The sequence below is a fragment of the Ambystoma mexicanum genome, chromosome 4p (assembly GCF_040938575.1).
Source record: "Ambystoma mexicanum isolate Mex_15411 chromosome 4p, UKY_AmexF1_1, whole genome shotgun sequence".
Taxonomy (NCBI): Eukaryota; Metazoa; Chordata; class Amphibia; order Caudata; family Ambystomatidae; genus Ambystoma; species Ambystoma mexicanum.
Genome location: NC_090927.1, coordinates 911,894,009 through 911,908,623, shown reverse-complemented (window position 1 = coordinate 911,908,623; position 14,615 = coordinate 911,894,009). Strand labels below are relative to the sequence as shown.

Genomic DNA, 14,615 nt, shown 5'->3' with positions numbered 1-14,615 from the left:
ATTGTTGCATCAGAGGTGTGCTCCGTCAGTCCAGTCCTTGGTCGAGCACTGTGTTCCATTCGCCCCCTATAATAGTAAGGTTCCCTAGAAGGTGTGCACATTTTGCAAAATGTATGCGTGAAAAAGGAGGGTGGACTATTCTGGGCAGAAATATTTTTAAAAGGGTTATTGATTGGCGATGTATAAGGCCCATGTAGGAGGACATATTTTCCCTCAGTGTCTGTAATCGTGTGAAGGGTATGGAATGGAATGCATTTGTGTATCAAGATGGACACCCTCATTTTCCCCTGAGTGGAGATTGTGCGGCTACTATTCACCCACGGCAGAGTTTCCCTGATTCAAGTGCGTCGAGATGCGTTTCTTACAGGAGTGCAATGTCACTCTGCGTCCGCAGATGTTTAAGTACCCGTCGTCTCTTGATAGGATGGCCAATCCCCTGAGCATTAAGGGTCACCAGGCGTAGTTCAATTGCCATACCATTATCCAGGGGAGGCACATGAGTAGGTCTTGGGACAAGACAGGGGTGTAGTAGTACCGCCTGTTATATTGATCTTATATGACATACATATGTGTGTAACGAGTTCCCAAAAAAAATCAAACAGAACAAATAACCTTGGACCAGTACTGTAAACATTGGAATAATAAACCTTATCCCAATGCGGAGTCGAGCAAGCCTATGCAGTGGGTGGGTGGTAGGGAGGCCAAGCAGTCCCCCCCACATCCCTTGAATGTCCTTGCCCCTGTGAGGGGCCCCCGGTAGTTCAAACAAACAAACAAACAAACAAACAAAGAAACGGGGGCCTATGATGGCCCAGGGTGGTGAGCAATTCGGCGAAGTATCGCCCGCATGGAATGTAGTAAATTCAGTAGGTGAAGGAGTCGCCAGTGGCGCATGTCTGTGATGTGGCATATTAGTTGGTATGCCGGAGGTCTCATTCTATCTCAAAGGAGGCCAGGGCTGTCATTGTAGGAGCTATTTTGGAGCAAAAGTCGTTGGTGAGGAAGCAGTGAGGGTCGTGGGTTCAAGTCAGAGGTTTCACATTTTTGCGACCGGGACCCTGCGGCCGTCTGCCAGAGCGCTGTCTTTTTCCTTTTGGTCACCTTTGTTGGTGCCATTGCGAAGCCTCTGCGTGGCTGGCTTGAACTTTGTTTTCCATCTCAGCGGGGAACTCGGTGGAGACTATGCTATGTTGTTGAAGGAGGTACAATGCCCCTTCTGGGTCGTCGAAGGAGTGCCATTGTTTGTCTAGTTGGATGCAGTAGATGGCTGGGAATTTCAGATAGGATTTGTGGTTTGCCTCAATTCCTCATATAGGGGGTTGAATCTCCTTCGTCGGGAAACATCCACAGAGTAGTCGTTGAATGCGGATGTCGGCTCCCTCCACATGGATTGCGCCTGCGGCCTGATAGGCACGTAGAATGGCCACTTTATGTTGGAAGTTAAGGAGGCACATTGTAATGGGGCGTGGACATTCTCCTGCGGCTGGTCTTGGGATGGAAGCTCTGTGCACTATCTCTATCACGTAAGCTCTTGGATTCTGGATGTGCAGTTTCTCATGGAAAAAGCGATATGTGTATACCTCGAGCCATGGTCCTTTCACGTGTTCCGGTAGGCCTGCAAGGTTTAGGTTGTTGCGACGGGATCGATTTTCCTGATCCTCGATTTTATAGCCAAGGCGTTGCACCTCTTATAAGTCCATCTAGTTCAGTGGAGGTTGCCTCATTATTGTCCTCGATCATGCTGTTGCGCTGGTCGTTGCCTGTAATGCGGTCCTCTTGGGCATTTAGGCACGTTTGTACATCCTGTAGATCCCTTTAAATCTCTTGGACCATACTATTTGTCTCTTGTGTTCTCTGGCCTATTATTCTCATTTCCATTAGAATTGCTTGGAGTTAGTCCTGGACCTCCATTTTGGGTTGTTGACGTGCTGCGCAGTGCTGCTTCTGTCAGATATATATCTGTGTCCCTGTCAGTGTTGCCCACCAGTGTAGTTTATGCCATGCCCAGCCGGTGAGGGGTCGGTAGAGGTCTTGATGTGTAGGGCGCGTTGATTGACTGAACTCTACAGAGCACTATCTATTTCCAGTTGATGGGGCTGGAAGACCTTTTACGAGTTACGTGCCCCTCTGTAGGTTGCATAGTCTGTGTGGTGCAAAAGGAATGTGGTACTGATCCCTGCTTTGTCAGGCAAGGGCCCCTGCACCGCTATTTGGGTTGGCCGGGTGTTGGTTAAGCGCCTGTGTATCCAGGCGTGGATAGGCCCCTCTCTGGGTCTTGTCGGGGACTTCTTTTTTAATTTTTCCTCCACCCCCGAGTCCAGGTCAGGGCACTCACACTGCATGTCAGTGGCTGGGTGATGTGGAGCAGGATTGGACTGTCGATTGTGAAGGGTATGCCATCAGCAAGGCAGTGTCTAGCGGCTCAAGTTATTGTTCCCTTCGTGGCCCAGGTCCAGGAGTGGCAGCAGGTGGCACTTATCAATCGTTTATGGCAGTATGTGTTGATACGGTTTCCCCCGTGCTCTCCTTACCTCTGGCTGGATATATTGTGGGCTCTGGTGTCAGCCAGCATGTGTCGTCCCTTTCTTTTACTGCACCCCCTTCCGTGGAAGTAGGTTGGTCACGTCAGGTAGTGGTTGGCGTTGGGGGGCGGTGTAGAGGGGCCGTCTCTTCCGTTGGGTTCATTATACGCGCCTGACTCCGGGGCGTGTGATACACTCACGATCGGTGTGTCCCGGTTAAAATCTGCACAGCGGTTCACGCGGGCAGCCGCCCATCTGCTTTCCCACAGAGAGCATCTGGAGTATGCCTGTGAGCGGATTAGGGTAGCCATAAGCCGCAGGTGCAGGGTAAGGCTCACGTTCCTATAAGGTACCCAGTTTGCAGGCATAGATCATGTCCTGCACCACGTTGTGATCGGGCTGTCCGGTTGGCTTCTCAGTGCGGAGCACCACCTCTTTGTCCGGCTTGTCAGTGGTTGATATTATTGGTGCACAAGCCGGTTTCAGGGGCACCACTTACAGTAACATTAAAGATTGCAGCGGATTTCCAAACCATGCAGGTTATGCAGTGTTTTTTGCTTTAATTCACTAGCATTCGCTGGAGCTCGATCACCCGGCGACCATCTTTATCAGGCTCTCGCGGGCCCCCTCCTCGATCCACGTTTTGAACTGCCTTTGTTTTGAGAAGCTGAGCCAGAGTGTGTCATCCTGTTTACGGGGACCGCCTTACTCTGTGCTGTCTAACGTGGGGAGGAGAGCTGACTCAGCCATATTTATTCTTTATATTCTAACACTGATTTTCCTTGTCAGACGTCCCGCAGCTCCCGCTGCATTCCAGCACCTGAAAAGGAAGACAAGAACAGGTGATTAACAACGAGCTTGCTTCGGGGCTTTTTTCTCTCTCTGCCCCTTGTAGAGGTACCGCTCTGAGACTGCCAACAGCTACTCACTGCCGGTGTTGGGTCTTCACCCGGAACTGCTTCTGGTCCTTCCTCTTACTCCTTCAGTCGTCCAGTACCTTAGCAGCTCCCGGAGCGGTCCTGTGTATAAGCGAAAGACAAAGGTTAGAATTGGAAACTTTCACTCTGCACGCTCTCCGCATTCAGACTTTAAATCACGCAATGCAAGCAACCTAGTGAGGCAACTGGGATATTAAACTTACCTGGTACCAGAACTTACCTGTTGGGCCAACTACGAATCCAGTGAGTGAACTGGTTTCCTGAACTTACCCTTGGCGCAAGAAAACCAACCAGTGCGGAAACTGGTCCCATGCTTTATCAGAACTAAAAACGTACCTGAACATTAGCCGTTACTAGCGGCCATCCCCAACTACGCCCACCGGGCCCCCAGACACTGCGCCCCTGCAAGAGCAGGATGGAGAGCTCACCAAGTAAAACAGAAAGGTGAGTCATACCTTAGTTAGGGGGAGCTAAAACTTCTAGATTTAAAAGGGACTGGGAAGAGGGGTGGGGTTTGGGCTATTCACCTCTCCTCCTAACCAGTCACCTTTTTTGGCAGATAGTCCTTCCAGCAGTATTGGGCAAGTAGGAAGTGTGAGAAGGAGACTCGGGTAAGCATGACAGCAGGTCAATGGCTACCAGCGCAGTTATGCGCAGATTTCCGTGGTTGAGGAAGTCGGGTTTTGCATCTGATGTGCAATCTAGGCTTCCCAACATGCCTTTTGACAGGTCTCATCTTTTTGGCAACAAGGCTGACGAGAGCCTTGAGAAGTTACAGACCTCAAAGAGGCAGCCAAATCTTTAGGCGCCGCTATTAGGCAACCTCAGCCTTTTTGTCCTAGTGGGCAACCTTGGAGGGGTAGATCTTTTCACTACTACTCCTCAGTTGGAAGGGCGAGAGGAATGACCAGTCAAACAGGCCAGAGAATATTTCCTCGTGGTGGACGAGGTAGAGGTGCCAAGCCAGCTCAAGCAGCAAACTACTTACCATCAGCTTCTGCAAAACCACTCTGAGGTCTTTAGTCACAGTTCACCTGTGGGAGGCAGACTGTCTCGGCATCTAGAAGAATGGCGAGGCATTACTTTGGATGCTTGGGCTCTGGACACCGTAGCCCACGGTTACTGCCTTCCTTTTATAAAGAGACCTCAGAACAATCCACCGGGGAACCGCTCTTTGAGGATTCTGGATCCACTCCTTGTGCAGGAGATTTTAACCCTGCTAGAGAAAGGTGCTATAGAACCAGTGCCTGTAGCGGAGAGGAACAAGGGATGGTACTCCCCATATTTTTTAATACCCAAGAAGGACGGAGGACTGAGACCCATCTTGGACTTGAGATACTTGAACAAGTTCCTCAGGAAGGACAGGTTCAAGATAGTTTCACTTTCTCAGATCCTTCAGGCCCTCCAACTCCTGGATTGGTTGGTGTCATTTGACCTTCAGGATGCTTATTATCATGTGCCAATCCATCTCAAGCACAGAAAAAGCCTGAGGTTCACAGTTGGCAATTCTCATCAATTTCGAGTCCTGCCATTCGGGCTCACCTTTGCCCTGAGGGTTTTCACCAAACTGATGGTGGTGGTGGCAGCGAGTCTCAGGATAGGGGGGATTCCCGTCTACCCCTACCTGGACAATTGGCTGATCAGGGCGTTTTCTCCCGAACAAGCCCGTGATCATCCACGAGTGGGATCTAGCTCAGGAAGTCCTTCAAGAGATGTTCACCCTTTGGGGAACCCCTCAACTAGATCTGTTTGCGACCGAGGTCAACCGGAAGTGCGACAGATATTGCTCCATGGAATTTCCTCCGAGAGGAGCTCTAGGAGATGCGTTCGTAGTGGACTGGGAGTTTCCACTCCTGTACGCTTTTCCTCCAGTCCCTGTCATTCCTCATGGAATCAGGAGGTTGAGAAGGTTCAGGAAACACATGATCCTAATTGCCCCGGATTGGGCCAAGAGGACGTGGTACCCAGACCTTCTGGACATCTCCATCTGTCCTACGATGCGTCTTCCACAAAGAGAGGACTTTCTCTCGCGAGAGGGAGGTCGGGATCTCCATCCTGAGGTCAAGACTCTCAACCTTCACGCTTGGTATTTGAAAGGCTGAGATATAAGGATTCGGACCTCCCGGATGATGCAATGGAGGTGTTGCTTTCAGCCAGAAGGCCAGCAACAAAGTATTTGTACTATTGCCGTTGGAATAGGTTTTGCAACTGGTGCAAGGAAAAGAATGTTCATCCTTTTCTAAGTAAAACTCCAGATATGTTATCCTTTCTTCTATCCTTAGTTAATCTGGGCCTCGAGATTGGTACCATTAAAGGCTACTTGGTGGCGCTGTCCATTTTTAAGCGCTCGTCAGAGGAATGTTCCTATTTCAAAATTCCACTGGTGACTCAATTCCTAAAGGGGCTCACTAATGTGTTCCCTCCATCACCTTTCCAGGTTCCGGTTTGGGACCTTAATCTGATTTTAAAATTCCTGATGAGTGCTCCATTTGAACCTCTGCACACATGTCCGTTACGGTTATTAACCTTCAAAACAATCCTATTGGTAGCTCTGACATCAGCCCGTGGAGTGAGCGAGTTGCAGGCACTTTCATCCAAGCCACCCTTTAACATCTTCCACCAGGACAGGGTTGTTCTAAGAGTCAAACCCTCCTTTTTGCCCAAAATAATTTCGGAATTTAATTTCAGCCAGAAAATTGTTCTACCTTCTTCCTATCCCCCACCTCATCGTGGTAAGGAAGAGGAAAGACTTCATAGGTTAGACCCTCGGAGAGCGTTAAGCTTTTACATCACCAGAATGTCTAAGTTGTGAATTGATGACCAACTCTTCATAGGATATACAGGACATAATTCTGACAATATCAGAATGTTACAGGCTCACAGGAAAAGACCCTCCTGAAGGTTTAAGAGCTCTTTCCTCCAGGGGCATGGCTACATCTACGGCCCTTCAGAAGGGCGTACCAAGCAGAACAATTTGTGAAGCGGCAATGTGGTCTTCCATACACATGTTCACTAAACATTATTCCCTGCATTATTCCCTTGGCCAGGATGGTTCTTTTGGCAAGGCAGTACTTCACTCTATCCATGAAAATGTATGATTTCCAATTCTACTCCCTCCCCCAAACCTAACACTGCTTTGGGAGTCAGTCGAAGATGAGGAATATGGGAGGACACAATCCATTCGAAGAACAAGTTACTTACCCCTGGTAATGCTCTTTCGACTGGATGTTCCTCCCAGGTATTCCTCGTCGCCCTCCCATCCTACTACTCAGTAGAATTTCCTGTTATATTACAGCTTCCGTTTCATCAAGGCTGAATACGGTCACTCCCGTGTTTTACGGGTATCTCTGTTGGAGGAGGGAAAAGCGGAACTGATGCCAATGGGCACTGCGTGTGCTTTATACGCCTTCAATGACATCATCCTCGATGGAGGCGTTCGAGGGACATCTACTCGGCGCTCAGCGCCCTCTGCCGAAAAAGAATTCCGAAGCAGCTGAAGCTGGACAACAAGTGTCAAAGATTAGGAATACGTGGGAGGAACATCCAGTCTAAAGAACGTTACCAGGGGTAAGTAACTTGTTCTTCTAGGCAGCAGTCAATAACCTTTGCAATAACTACCAGTACACCTCCCAGCCACACTCAGTTCAACCCCTGTCAGGTATAGCACAATGAATACGCTGTAATTTCTCAAGCACATAAACTGCAAAGATTCGACAAAAATACCTGAAATATCAGCACTTCCAAATAAAACTATCCCACCAGCTGTCACGCCGGCACAGATAACCGCACTTAAGGCAACATTGGAGCACGACAACGCAGCCGCTTGAGGAGAAGAAACAACAGCAAAATGCAGTGTGTTGTGATCGATTAGCGGAAGGGACGTAGGAACGTCAGAAGCATTCTGAGTACTCACTGCATTATACCAGGAAGCATCATAGCAGGAAGCATGTAGCACGCACTGCACCTGTTACTTTCGGTTCGGTTTTTCCGCAGCACAGACCATTTCGGATCGGTTCACTGAATTGTCGTTTCGCAGTTATTATTCGAAATGTTGACTCCAAAAACTGGATTTAACAAATGCACAGATTGTGGGGTCACGATGTCCATCGCTGACCCACACTGTGTTTGTCTCTGGTGTCTCAGGCTTGAGCACAAGACTGAAGACTGCGGTTCCTGTCAGTCCATGACAGGGAAGGCGCTAAAGGAGAGGAAGGGGAAACTTGCTTCGGGTAGGCCCTTATCTAAATCCCCATCAACGATTCTTTCGAAGAAAAGATCTTCAGATGAAAGTAGCTTGAGGGGGGAATCACCACCACTGAAGCCCTCCAAGAAACGCTTGTTGACTCAAAGTGGTTCACGGCTCTCGTCGTCCTTGGCTTCTTGTAAGAAGGCAAAGAAAAGACATCATATGTCCATTTCGATGTCCTCCGGCTCCTCTCCCGAACGCAAAGTATCTTGCCCAGGTAAATCGGCCTCTAAGGCTGAGTGGGATGATTTTCACCTGAGATGTTAAAGATATTTGAGAAGACGGCTTCCCCCATCCCTTCCAGAGAGCCGAAGAAGGCCCATGACCCCATCATGCCTCATAAGGTCAGGAAGGTGTCTGTCAAGGTTTCAGCAAGGGGTTAGGCCAGCCAAATGGGCCTGTGAAGATTTCCTCGAGGTGGACGAGGTCATGGTGGAAAGTCTGCCCAAGCGGGCACCTCCCTTGTCATCAGCTGCCATCACAGGTACCCCAAAACTTCTCTGAGGCCTTAGTCCATAGGACTGTTGTTGGGTGCAGCATTTTGAAGATGGCTGGGCATTACTTCGATGCTTGGGCCTTGCCAACAATAGCCGAGGGGTACAGCCTCCCTTTCTTAAAAAAGCCTCCAGATCATCCACCAGGGAGCCACTCCCACAAGGTTCCAGATCGTTCCTTCTGCGGGAGGTTTCCGTCCTGCTGGAGAAAGGTGCCATAGTGCCGGTACCTGTAGCAGAAAGGAACCGGGGGTGGTACTCCCCAGACATTTTGATCCCCAAGAAAGACGGAGGATTGAGTCACGGACTCAAGATACTTGAACAAGTTCCTCAGGAAGGACAAGTTAAAAATGGCTACTCTTTCTCAGATCCTTCAGGCCCTCCAGCTTCAGGATTGGATGGTATCATTGGACTTTTTGTATGATTACTTTCATGTGCCTAGTCATATCAAGCACAGGAAGTACCTGAGGTTCGCCATTGGCAGTTCTCACTTTCAGTTTCGAGTTCTGACATTGGGGGTCACCTCCACTGGAAGGTTTTAACCAAGTTGATGGCGGTGGTAGCAGCAAGTCTCAGGAGGGGAGGGATTCACATCTACCCCTACCTTGACGATTGGCTGATCAGGGCAGGTTCCTCTTTACACGTCCTGACAAATCTCAGCATCACCTGTCACTCTCTCCACAGACTGGGCCTCTCCCTCAATTTCAAGAAGTCCCACATGCCACCTTCTCAAAAGCTTAAATTCATTGAAGCGGCGCTGGATGCTTCCTCAGGGAAAACCTCGCCACCTGAGGTGAGGGCTCAACAGATGGTCAGCAAGTTTCAGAATGCCCAACGTCTTCTGGCCTTCGATTTATTTTAGGTTTGTTGGCCTCATGGCATCCTGCATTTTCCTGGTGCCAGAGACTCGTCTGAGAATGAGGTCTCTCCAATGAGCCGTCAGATCTCAGTGGTCTCAGTTCTCCGGCAGAATGACAGACCTACTCCAGGTCCCGAGCAAGGTCGCGCATGATCTCCTTTGGTGGGCCTGCGAGGAGAACATACTGAAAGGGTAACAACGCTTGCCTAAGGGTTTGGGGAGCCAATGACAATGATCTGACGATCAGCGGTAATTGGGCTCCATCGGCGTCCAAACTACACATCAACCTTTTGGAGCTAAGGGCAATCAGACTAGCACTAATGACCTTTCTGCCTTCTGTACTGGGGAGGAGTGTCCTGATAATGATGGACAACACAGTGACCATGTACTACCTCAACAAGAGAGGAGGTGTAGGGTCACTACCATTGTGCAGAGGCAATGCAGCTCTGGATTTGGGCACTGCAGGAAGTAATCTCTCTCATGGCCTTTCATCTTGCTGGAGAGGAGAACACAGCAGTGGAGGCTCTGAGCAGGCAGAGCACAGTCTCCCACAAGTGGGAACTAGCTCAGGAAGTCCTTCAAGAGAGATTCTTTAGGGAGCCCCTCCAGTGGGTCTGTTCGCGTCCAGTGTCAACACGAAGTGCAACCTGTTCTGCTCCAGGGAATTTCCTCCAAGTGGAGATCTAGGAGATGCGTTCATAGTGGACTGGGAGTTTCCACTCGTTTACGTGTTTACTCCAGTTCCCGTCATTCCATACATAATTAGGAGGTTGAGGAAGTTTGGGCAAACCATAATCCTCATTGCTACGGATTGGGACAGGAGGTCGTGGTACCCAGACCTTTTGGACATATCCATCTGCCCTCCAATTCGTCTTCCCTAAAGGGAGGACCTCTCACAAAAGAGAGGTTGCATTCTCGATCCAGAGATCAGAACTCTCAACCTTCATGGCTGGTTTCTGATAGGTTGAGAAGCAAGCATTGGGACCTTCCGGAAGACATAATGAAATGGTTGCTTTAGGCTAGAAGACCAGCAACAATGTCTCTGAACCGCTGCCATTGGAATACGTTTTGCAGCTGGAGTGGATCCTTTTGCTTGCACCGCTGGTGTTGTCCTTTTTGCTTGATTTGGCCCAACAAGGACTTCAGGTTGCCACTGTAAAAGGCTATTTAGCAGCTCTTTCTATTTTTAAGTGCTCGCCAGAGCAGGGATCCTATTTTAAGATCCCTAATGTAGTACAATTTTCGAAGGGATTTGTTAATGTGTTCCCACTGGTCCCTCTCAATGTGTTTGGTGCCTGAACCGTGTATTGACATTCCTCATGGTTACTTCTTTTAGCCATTACATGAAGGCAGTCTAGTCTTTGCTTAAGGGTGCTGTTGGGCCTTTAGAGACATAGCACATGAAGCATCTTTATTGGTTGAAATTGGAGAGATTTAAGAGGAATCCGGAAAGCAATGTACCTATAAGACTGGACAGATTCTGGATATGCCGGTTAGTGGCGATTTTGGTGAGTCATTTGAGACCTTTGCTACGATCGGACAGCGTACCCTAAGTGGACCTCAGTCAGGATTGAGATGATGACACAAAGAGGTTCGGTTCAGTATTGCTAAGAGGCTAGAGAGGTGACAGGCGGTGCCTTAACAAATGAGGGTTACCTTCGACCTTTCATAACTCGATTGAACCATCACTGAAAATATTGATGTTAAGGAGAACATTTGCTCCATCCCATCATGGATAGTGAACAACAGTGCCCTCCAGTGATCACATGGAATTCAGAGGTGTGAAGGCCAGTCATTGGGAAGAATCTCGGTCTTGGAGGATCATATTGTGGTCCTCATCACGAGTTGGGCGGTAGCCCTCAAATGCAGTGGTAACGGTGTTACTGCTGCATTTAAGGGTCCGCCCAATCAAGAGTATGGTGTGTTTACCCCCAGCTAAGTGCTAAGGGTAAACACGCCGGAAAAATTATGATTTTCTGAGCAATTACCATGTGGTAATACCGCTGGTGGTAATTGCGCCAAAAATTCCCCATTGGGTGCAATGTACCCAATGGGGAATGGGCAGTAATGTTTAGCGCCCAACCCGTGATCTAGCGGTAACACTGCCAGACGGGTGGACAGTAACTCAAATAAAGTTGGGCAGTATCTCAGTCGGGATACCGCCCAACTCGTGATGAGACCCTGTGTGTGGAGAAGAGTAAATCCATTTTGGTTTTGTGGGCTTTTACAATGTATTAGGTTTCTACATTTAATGTTTTGAGATGCATTTTGATAAGGTTGTCTTTGGATTTTGATCTGGCATCCTTAGAAGAGCCTGCAGAAAATGGGATCTCATACTTGCACCGCTAGTTTTCACAACTGGTTGATCCTTACCCTTATCCTTCATAATCTACTTGCAATCCCTTCTGATCATACCCCATGCAGTCTAGCCTCGTATTTCCATCATTATAGTCATGCACATCACGGAAGGGTACTCCATGCTTTTGAAGCAAAAAAAGACCGGACAAAAAATACGACAGTGAGTAGTTACTTGTTTTATTTCCTAAACGTCCACGATGTGCTGCACAGCTTTGACAGGATGGCTCTTGATTAATCAAAGTGCACCTTTATGCAAGCAGCCGCTTTTTGATTTGGTGACTATGATCTGTCAAATACAAAAAAATATATATATATCCGGAAGTTTGCAACTTTGTATTTGAAATGTCAATATATATGTTGGACGTTTTTATTTGCATTCCTTTGATTGACTCTCTTGAACATGGTTCATTTTCCTAAATCGATATTTTTGGCAGTGCTTTTCTTATCTCCTAATTACTGTAAATGCTCTTAAACGGCTATTTGATTTTTTTCTTGTTTTTTATAGGAGTGATAAGAAACGGTGGTGTAAAACCTAACATCATTCCTTCTTACTCTGAACTAGAATTTTATTTGCGTGCGCCCTCTCGCAAAGACCTCATCATTTTGCAAGAAAAGTCAAATGCCTGCTTTAAAGCTGCAGCAGTGGCAACCGGATGCAGCGTAAGTATTTGATTAGATGCACTTTAGAAAATACTACTGTAATTGTGTTTTTTCATTTGGATTAATGTTGTCAAAAAGTGAGATTTACGTTTTTAGTTCGTGCAGCAATAATAACTAACCGCCTGTAACCTTATTCAACTTATAGAGTAAGTTTGGAAGAGTTGGAGAAGACAGGTGTGATCTGTTTGAAGATATGTCTTTCAACGGATCCCACGAATATGCTAAAGATTGAATATTTTTGTTTGATATTAATGACCAGCCTTTCTCGTGCAGGCTTCCAGTTTAATATGTGCTGTCTTCTGAAACACATTTAGATGGAGAGACGAATTTGAAAGCAAATGCTCTATGCAGGCTGTCCCACTACCCACATGAATGGGAAGATAATCATCCCAATCTTTCTGCAGTGGAGTTTCTCACAATTAGACTTATTGTGACACAGAACACACATATGTGTCCAGATTATGCTTCACACCAGTGAGTGGGATTATATTCTGTAGCAGATGCTTTCATTCATTCATTGGTGGGGTAAATTCCTTTATTCCTTTACCCATTTGTTTCGCCAGCCTTTACAGACATTCAAAACAGTTCAGAATTACAAAATGATCTTGGTTGCTGCATTCTGGCCACATCAGGTTCGGTTCGGAGAGAGTCTTCTGCTGTCAGAAGTCAATGTTCACTTCATTTCGAACCTTCACGTCCACCAAAGTGGTTGCTGTGCTTCACCCTTCCCTTCCATTGATGAACTTGAGTGTCTGCTTTCTGACTAGGTCCCTTATTCTTACCTAGACATTTCTGATCAGTACATGGCCATCATGTGCACAGTTTTTACTGAGGACCTGTGTATTGGGTTTGGGAACACCACATATAAAACTGCTGGGTTTATTTTGGGTCTTACTTCACCCATATGCCCCCTCCACTCATCTTATTGTGGGGGACCCTGAGAAACATGAAATCCAATGCTTTTTAAAAGGACCCATCACCTGGATCCGCTAAACTTGATTTGGCCATTTTCCGCCCATTTGGACACCACCCATTCCCTACCCTGGGCATGTGGACGGCTACCCTAGAGGCTGGACTATGTCTGTTTACAGAGTGAGTGATAGGTCTGCTGGAGCCTGTACAAAGCCTGTTGACAACAATGGCAGGTATTTGGGAAAAATTACTAGGTCCCAAACTAATCGGATTGGCTGTTTTTCAACTAGCCAATCTGGAAACTCTGTGCTGAAATCCTCTATAGGTCCGCAAACTCAAGTTGGCCAATCAAGTAACTCAAAACTGCCACGTGAGTCGAATAGGATCCTTGAGCTACTATATCGCTAATGGAAATGTGGCCCTTCTGGCCAAATTTAGAAAAATAATGTACAGATTTTGGCCAGACCAACAAAGGATCGTGTCTCAGACAAAATGTGAGGTCCTTTTGCTGGTTTTCTTCATATCCATGGCCTTATAAGTGAAAGCAAAAATGTGTCTATGAGAAATTTTATTTAAAACATACATCACATTTTGGGACCTTCCCTCTAACCGTGATCCTCTTAAGATGGTTGTACTTGAAAATGTCCCAAAAATGTCAGTTTCCTGTGTATTTACTTTGGAAAGTTTTATGATGATTCATCAAATGGCATAAAAGATCTAAGCATCGAAAAAAGTGTTCTTCCTTTCTAGAGTCCAACTTAACCATAACTACATAGTTGTTATCACAGAGTCATTAATATATATCTTTAGATACTCATATGTCCCATGCCCTTTCCTTTTTGGTGTCAGTCCAGTGGGGACAACACTGCAGCCTTTTGCGTTTCAAAGGTTCTTACATTTGAATTGGTGCAGAGAGCCAGCATGCGTGGGTCGTGGTCTCAACACATGCTGACTCTGCCTCTCAGCAAAGCCCAACTGTTCATTTTCCACACCAATGAGATTGGAAGCCTGTGTAGCAGTGGTTTTATATATATATTTTTTTTATTTTTTCACTTGTCCTTAGTTTTCATTCTGTTTTCTTTCATTTTTCTCAAAGCCGCACACCAGTGATTTCTCTGTCATTTGTTAGTGCAAAGTGGCTTCTCTACGTGTAAGTTCTACAAATGGAAGTAATTAGGCTTCGGACCTACGCATGCTCTGTATTGAATGTCTGGACCCCCATCACTGCTGCAACTCCTGTATAGTGCGTGACACCCTTTTTCATCCCTGGCTAAGAAGGGGCTCTTCAGATAGAATTCTTCTGCGCGTTGCCATTGAAATACCAATTGCGGTCATTCTTTCATAGGAAAAGAAGATAAGCAGACCTCTGTTTTCATTGGTACCTCAGCGTGACAGCTCATTCCTGGGAGAACCTGCGCCCAGGACGGGTCCTGGCGGTCATTTAGCTGCTAGTCGCCACTTTACCAAGGGTGACCTTGTAACTTGCAGAGCACGTACTGGTAGAGTCACACAGGATCTTTCGAGACTTAGTCCAGGGCTCTAACCCAAAGTGACATCTCAGCATTCTGACACTACTACCGTAGCATCTCGTTCTGACTGTCACATGTCTCACGCTGGAACTTGAAA

At 47.2% G+C, this 14,615-nt stretch overlaps 1 protein-coding gene across 1 annotated transcript in view; it reads left to right on the top strand.

The window, feature by feature from the left end:
* Nucleotides 1–14,615, top strand: part of PM20D2 (peptidase M20 domain containing 2) — a 421,619-nt gene that overhangs the window by 186,113 nt on the left and 220,891 nt on the right. Inside the window, exon 4 of the mRNA XM_069606510.1 lies at nucleotides 11,923–12,077. Coding sequence (XP_069462611.1) covers nucleotides 11,923–12,077 — 155 coding nt within the window. The remainder of the gene's footprint in view (nucleotides 1–11,922; nucleotides 12,078–14,615) is intronic.